Here is a 7,941-nt window from a genome sequence, read left to right as displayed (position 1 = left end):
CATGGCCAGGCCAACATCGCCCTGGGTGAAGCCGAGCTTGATGCGACGCTGTTTGAACGTCTTGGCGAACTGCTCCAGCTCCTCCAGATCGGTGGTCTCCTCCGGCGACTGCTCCAGCTTGGTGGCCATCACAGCGGCCACCGTGGCGCCGCTAGCCAACGGCTTGGGCGTGCTCGAGGCATTCGTCGTTGACGTCATCGTCTGCTGCTGCTGCTGTTGCATGCTGGGCGTATTGGGCGTGAGGACGGCGCTGCTCAGGCCCAGACCTGCCGCCGCTAGGGAATTGGGCGGCGTGCGCTGCGCCTGCTGTGGCTCCATGGAACGCGCGACAGGACTCAGCGAGGGACTGCGCAGCGGCGACTTGCTCAGCGGCGTGGAATAGTGACGCGTGGGCAGCTGCTCGCTGGCCGTGGGCAGCTGCTGATCCCGCTGCTGCTTGAGCTGCTGCAGCGCCTGGAACTGGGCCAGCGCTTGCAGCGAGTTCTGCAGCAGAAACTGTGTCGCCAGATTGGGATTGGGAAATGCGTCGGGCGCCAGTTGGCGCACCATTTCGATGTAGCTGTGCAGCTGCAGCTGCAGCGCCTGCTGCATATCCTCCGGCCCGAAGCCCAGCGGCGCTGTTGGCGGCAGACTCAGTCCGACGGGGGGCGTGGCTGCGGCGGCAGACTGTGCCGCGAGCGCAGGCTCGGCCGTGTGCTCCAGGGCCAAGCGCTTGGCTGCTGGCGAAACGCTGCGCGCCAAGTTGAGCACCTCGTTCTCCATGTCGGCGTCCAATTGGCGTGCGCTGCGTTTGCTGCTCAAATTTTGCGCCACATCCGCCTCCAGCTCGTCGTCCTCCTCCTCCTCCTCCTCCTCGTAGCTCTTGCCGCAATCTGTAAAAAAGAGAGGGAATAGTTTTTAATGAATATGAATAGTTTTTAATCATATTGCATGGTTGACTGATTGACCACAGATTGTTTGATTGATTGATTAATGGACTGTCTCTTTGGTTTATTAACGATTGATGCAGAGCTTTAACGACTGATTGATAGATGGAAAGGCTGACTGATTGATTATTGATTGTTCACTGATTGACTAACTGTTTGACTGACTGACTTACTGATTGAATCACTTACTGATTGCTTTACGGGCTGCTTCACTGACTTATTGAATGACTGATTGATTGACTAGTTTATTGATTGCTTGATAGATTAACTGACATAGTTATTAGCTGATTGATTGACTGTCTGATTGCCTAATCTGTTGAATGATTGATTAACAACTTCACCAGTCGATTGACTGACTGACTGGCTAACTGACTGATGGACTGTGTGATTGATTGAACGGATGAATGACAAATTTATTGATTGATTGACTGTCTAACTCACTGACTGATTGAATGACTGATTGGTTGATCGACTGACAAATTCCAGCTCGGCTTCAGCTTGAACTGAGGTGATAACACATTTTGACCGGGCAATGCCGGGTAATGCTCGCAAGCTTTTATATAAATTTTATGTATATTCTGTTGTTAAATATATATATTTTTTCAATTTTCCAACTCAATGAAGTTGCAAGTAGCCAGGACATAGCAGGACAACACGCGTCGCATAATTCAATTCCCCAATTCACCAGCCCCCTGCCCCCTGCCCCCTGCCACCCCCTTCCCTTCACGACTGGTCAGAGGCCCGCCCCCCCCCCCTTGGGGCAAGTTTTCAATATTTCTGCTATTTTAAGGCAAATTTTATTCAATCTTCCAATTGAATGCGCCTTCTGCTTAGTCCTTGCCCGCGTTGTTGTCCTGCGGTTAGCTGCTGCATTGCCGATAGACGCTCAAGCGGAAGGGTTTGCTTTGTGGCACGCCCAGCTGCCCGACTGCCCCCTCCCTTGCCCATAGACTAGATCAAAATTCAATCATGCATAATAATTGAAAAATCGCCGGCACAGAACGCAGCACACAGGACAGAGGCCACAGAAAGCTTTTCACAACTTTTTGTTTTCGTTTTTCTTTCAATATTTCGTTTTTTCTCTTTTTTGTTTTTTTTTTTTTTGGAGATGTGCCCAGCTCAAATTTCATAATGTGTCATGAGCATTTATTGAGCAGCTAATGCCTTTAGAATTTAGAATATCAAAGCATATTCAAGAACTTCCTGTAAGATAATCCACACGAAAATCAGTCAAAGATCATCAAAGCGCGAGCTTAACAAATATTCTTTGTGTGTGGCAAACAATATGAAAATTCATTTAGGCTTTAATATTTGATGAGGAAATGCATTTTCAATTGAGAAACGTATTTTTCAAATTAAAAAAATGCAATTTTTATTATAGAATTTTTCACTATTTTTGACGAGTATTTTATTAAATTAAGTTAAATTTCTGCATAATAATAAAATACTCTTTCTTTGAGTTTATAAGCGAATCGAGTTGTGTTTGAAACTGTTCAAAAAATCTGACAAATGTTGGAAATTTCGATAATATGCGAAAATTCCAAAACGAAGCTTCCCATTTTTGAAATGCGCTTCAGTCTTAGAGGAATTTGTAAAGTTAAAAAAAATATGTAGGATTTTTTTGAGAATAACGTCAACCCCTTTTTAGCCATAATTTCAACCTGTTTAAAACGATTTCGTTTATGGGGTTCGGTTTGTTTAAAGCGGCTTTACAGCTAGTCAGCTCTGGTAAAGGGATTAGAACTTTGATTTTCGATGCGGGTGCTTGTTTAGGGGAAGTGGGGAGGGGGGAGTTTTGAACTTTTTAAATGCGCCCGACTATGTATGTGGGCAGCTGTTTTTATGACTTGTGTTGTTAGCGCAAAGAATCGGCTAATATAATTAGCAGAGAACGCAGTCAGCTTTAAAGGGAAAAAAAGTCACACAACTACATAAGGGTTTAAACTCTGCCCTCCGCCCCTGGCGCTGAAAGCAACCCCCTGTTGTTGGCATTTTTCAACAATTCGTTACAATTGCGCACAAGCCGAGGATTTTCATTTTATGTTTATATGATTTTTGAACAGGGTAAAACCCGGAATGCAATTTGTGATTGGCGAAAAAGGGTTTCTATGCTAAAAGAGAATAAAGGGAGCTGCCCGCGTTGCATTGTTGCACACGCGGAAAGTCAAGAAGCTGCAGGCTATAAACTATTGTGGCTCTGGCAGCGGGCAGGGGGCCCTGCAGCGACCAGGCACCAAGTTCAGAGTTTGAACCTCCAACTCGTCGATCGAACCGGTAACCAGGTGATGCTGTGTTTTGTCTTTGCCTCAGCAGATGTCCTGCCCCGGCCCCTGTCTCTGCCTCTGGTCGCACACAATGGCCAAATGTGTGAATGTTTCCACTGACAAATGAAGTGTTGCTGCCCCTTGTTGTTGCTGCACTCTCGCTTGTCTCTCTCTTCGCTCGTTTTGGTGCTGCATTTAGGGGTTGCTCGCTCGTGGAGTGTCGCCTTTTTTCCCTTTTCCTTCTTTTCGGGAATGCAACGGCGCAAAGTGCGTGGCGATTTATTGGAAATGATAAAACCGAACGCAAATGTGCACATACATTTATTTGTATGCTGTGCATGTGCTTAAACTATCCAATTATGCCCGCTGCATATTACAGGGTAGCCAACTTAAACATTTTTAACCTTTCTTAATACCCTATACCAAAGACAATGTAAACACTAATAAAGATAATTTGTAGCCTGGCTTTTCATCTGGCTTTTCCCACTTCTCTCCAAAAGCCAGACAATCAGTGCTTATATTGTCTTTGCCTATACCCTATATCTGGACAGTGCGTTCTTGTTGAACTTTGTTGTTAACAGCCCGTTCTTTAACTAGAAGAAACCCTGGAATACAGCGAGCTGACGAGTATTTAAGCTTCTCTTCGGCTGTGATTCTTTTTTCCTCGATACCCTTCTCGATTAACTTACGTCCCGTTCTTTATGAAGTTTTCAGGGCTAAATATATGATATGAAAAAGCCCAAGGCTCTACCTCTAAAAATGAGTGCTTAACATTTTGGGAGACTTTTTTTGTAGTTATCCAAAAAATGATATAATTTTTATTAGCATAAGTTCTACAAGAAACTGCATACTAAATTTGGGAGATATATCTCTTAGATTCAAATAAAAATGTGTGAAAAAGTCTAGAATTAAATCTATATACGCCTTGAATCAAGTACATATTGCAATTGTATTACATTTTCCACGCTTTCTCGACAATACATATCTTTTACATATTCCCAAAACTTCTTCATCATATTCGCCTCTAGCAACCACTTCAACTCTTTTAAAATTGAAAGTCCCATGAAACCACAAATAAAAGTACCAAGCGAAACGCCCTCGTAACGCCCCGCTAAAGCAGCGCGCACCCAATCAATAAAAAAAGAGCAAAAAAAGAAAAGCAAACAGGAACCGCTGATTATAATATCATATTGTCGAGAGGCTTGCCGCACAAATTACCCTATCAAAGGCCAACAATTAGCTTCACGCAACCTAATCCTTTCGGGCCCAACCCCGGCGGCAGAGGCATGCAATTTGAATTTGAAGAGTCAGTCAACAAGTGGCACTTAAAAAGCCGCGTAACCCTGCCTGCGTGGTTAGGGTTACGCCAAAACAATTTGCCGCACGCTTTACACCTCGTTGCTATTCAAATGATATGTTAAACAGGCGCAGGCAGCAACAGTTGATTGGCTACCCTAACCTTGCCTCACCTCACTTCAACCCGAACTCAAATAAGCAGCAACCCTTTTTTTTTTATGAAGGGTTCACTTTTTGTTGTTTGTTGTCGTTTGCTGTTGTGACATAATTTAAATAAACGCGCGACCCGTTAATTTGCGTAAACCAATGAGAATGCAAGTTTAATTGCCAGTCGCTGATATGTGTGTGTGTGTGTGGCAACCCTGTTCAGTGTTTATTTAAATGAGGGTTGCCATTCAAATTTAGTACTCATCGAGGGTTGGGCGAAACAAGCGCTATGCATGTTTTTGCATAGATTAGCCGCGCTTTGTTATGCTCCGAGAGGGAGGTAGGGTAGGGAAGAGGGTGAGCGAAGGGGGGCGAGTAGTTAAAGGTCATCAGTTAGGGTCGCCTCGCTTACATAATTGCTGGCACAATCAAATTTAAATGCGCAGTTGTTGCCAAAAGACGATACGAAATTTACATTTTGACAAATTGTTATTTTCATTTTGTTTGTTAGGGTTTCGCCCCGAGGGTGCGGGGAAGCAACAACTCAGGCGGGGGTTCGACGGGGTCAAAAGTGTGTGTGTGTGCATTGTGTGTATAACCTTTTGTATATGCTGTGGGGGTTGTTAGCATACTTGAATAGTTTCTGAACTCCTGCAAATTTCGTCAGGGTTGCAACTGCGCTTTGTTTTGAGATGTGGGTGTGCGACATTACGCAGCATCTGTGTGTGTGTGTGTGTGTGTGTGGAAGGGGGAAGGGTTCCGCTTCAAAAACGAAAATTCGCAACATTTTTGTTTAAAATATAAAATTTACAGCACTAAAATTCTTTTAAGTGCATGCATTTTGCATTTTTCAACACTGAAATTCTCTTGGGCCCATTTGTATAAGATTTTTCAAGCGTGTTTGTGAATTTTTTAAAGTTTTTATTCGGAAAGTTTAACATATGAGACTTTTCCAACACTGAAATTCGTTTTTCGCCCAACACTCGAAAAATAAACATTATACAACACTGAAAGTTGTTTAGTGCGCATTTCAATTGCATTTTTCGAATATTTATGGTGAAAATTGATTGATTTTCTTCTTTAAAACGTCCTGACAACAGCTTTTGGCATTTTTCAACACTGTAACTTTGTACAGCGCAGATTTCAATTTAAATTTTTAAAGAATTTAGTAGAAAATGAATTGAATTTCTATTTAAAACTTCCTGATAACAGCTTTTAGTCCAATTTTTTCAACAGGGCAATTCTTTCTTCAATTCACCAAGTTCTTTACTCTGCTGCCTGCCTAGGACCCTATATCATTTAAGGGTTTTAGAGTCGCACTTTAGTCACGTGCATGGCCCGTTTAGCAGCAGCGTCTACCTAGGCCCGAGTCCCGAGTCCCGATTCTCGAGCGCCTAACCCAGAGACAGACACTCGACTGGCACGCTCTGAGCTCGGGCTGAGCCTCAGGCTCATCCTTCGCCTCGAACTGCAACTGCCGGCTGTGGGGTTGTCTTTGTCGTTGTTGTTGCATATCCTTTTCGGAAAACTATAAAATTTGCCCATAACTCCCTCCCCGTTGCAGGCCCGACCCAACCGTACAGAGAGACATCAATAAATTGGCTACGTAGCCCGTGTGAGTAATCAATTTTGCCACAAAGTAGCCACGTTCCACGCGACCAAAAAGGCAAATCGAAACCCTAAACATATTTTCTGTTTTCATTTTGGTGCATGTCTGCTGAATGTTGGCAAAGGATTACGAGCATACCTGATAGAGATCGCAGGGGAGATGGCGGTGTCGGTGAGTTTGACATGTGTCGCATAACTGCAAAGAAATGAAAGACAAAAAAACCAAATGTAAATGATAAATTCTTGCGGTTCGAGCAGGCTGTTTGCCAGAGAAATTCCACGAAATGTGAGAATTCCAAAAGAAATTACAACTAATTTTGTTATTTTCAAAGTAATTAAATAAAAATCAGCAAAAAATAGAATGCCAAGAAAATATGCCAGTACAGATCTAGCGATAGGTTTTACTACTTTTAGCTATCGATAGGGTCTTAAGCTGCCTATCGATAGAGCAAAGAGTTGCCTATCGGTTAGCATTGCCTATCGAAGGCACATTATAAGGTAAAACACAAATACCCATCGATAGCTCAATTAGTTGTCTATCGTTAAAGCATAGAGCTACGCGTTGATCAATAAATCATGACTTGAATTGTCTATCGATAAGTTCTTGAGCTGTCTATCGATAGCATATTCTAAGTCCTATCGACTTGTTATCGACATCTCATTGAGTCTTATCTATTGATAGCACCTTGTAATGCTTATCGATGGAGCGCTGAGTTTTCTATCGATTGCACTTGACAATGTTTATCGATTACTGAATTCTCTCCCCCAAAACGTGCTGCATGCTTTCTGCATCCTGTTTGCAGGCACGGCTTTCAATTTATGGCACAGCGCAGTTCCGTTTGGTGGTTGCAGTTGGGGTCTTCGTCTGGGTGTTGTCTGTTTTTGGCGAGTGTCTCTGACACAGACACACACACACACTCGCACACACACTCGCGGGCACACACATTTTGGTCATGGTTTGTCCATTTGGTCTGCTTGGCTGCCCTCTGTCCACTTGGCTCGTAAAATGTCCATTAGTATTTACGGTGCTTCGTTTCAGTGTAACATGCAAAAATTTCCTTGTCTAGCGATGTCGTTTGAGTGGTGTCCTTCGAGTTTTGCGAGCGCTGTAAACTTTTTTTAAGAGCTCCTCACGCTCGCTTTATGCCTGCCAAACGCCACGTCGACAGCTCAGCGATGAAATCAGCATGAAGTCAAATTCAACTTGAATACTTGGAAGTCTTTAAATCGTAAAGTTTGCCCAGGAAATTGCATATGTTATTCGTTTTCTGGCATTGAAATATATCGATACTTTTTGGATATTTAAATAATATAAACTAGGATTGGAATTAGATTCTAGAGAGCATCTATTTTATGCTCTGCGTCACGATCTTGGATCTTTGCAGAGTATCGCTAAATATCGATTTGGAAACAGGCTTTTGTGAGCATATCTCGAGAACTATAAGAGTTTCTTGTATATGATTTTCAGATTTAAAGTATTTCACATTTGGCATATGTCTGCCCTTTCCTCATCTTTACAGATAGGCCTTAGCGTATTTGGTATATATACACATTTGTATGAAGTATTTCAGTTCTGCGAGTTTCATCAAGATCGTACTATAAACAGCCAAGTTACTTAAGACATATCGTATAGTGTGTGCATGAAAGGCAGCTAAAATGCTTCTAAGGATAACTTCTCACTAGTTTCTAGGGTATCTGCT

At 43.1% G+C, this 7,941-nt stretch overlaps 1 protein-coding gene across 3 annotated transcripts in view; it reads right to left on the bottom strand.

Moving 5' to 3' along the window:
* pdm2 (POU domain protein 2) overlaps window positions 1-7,941 on the bottom strand; it is a 51,865-nt gene that overhangs the window by 1,138 nt on the left and 42,786 nt on the right. For all 3 annotated transcript variants that reach the window (XM_070208772.1, XM_002059182.4, XM_015169032.3), the window contains 2 exons: window positions 6,381-6,437; window positions 1-872 (listed from right to left, as the gene is read on the bottom strand). The exon at window positions 1-872 is cut by the window's left edge. In XM_070208772.1, the coding sequence (XP_070064873.1) occupies window positions 1-872; window positions 6,381-6,437 (929 nt within the window). The remainder of the gene's footprint in view (window positions 873-6,380; window positions 6,438-7,941) is intronic.

This window comes from Drosophila virilis, chromosome 4, assembly GCF_030788295.1.
Source record: "Drosophila virilis strain 15010-1051.87 chromosome 4, Dvir_AGI_RSII-ME, whole genome shotgun sequence".
NCBI lineage: Eukaryota > Metazoa > Arthropoda > Insecta > Diptera > Drosophilidae > Drosophila > Drosophila virilis.
This window is presented reverse-complemented; position numbering and strand designations above follow the sequence as displayed.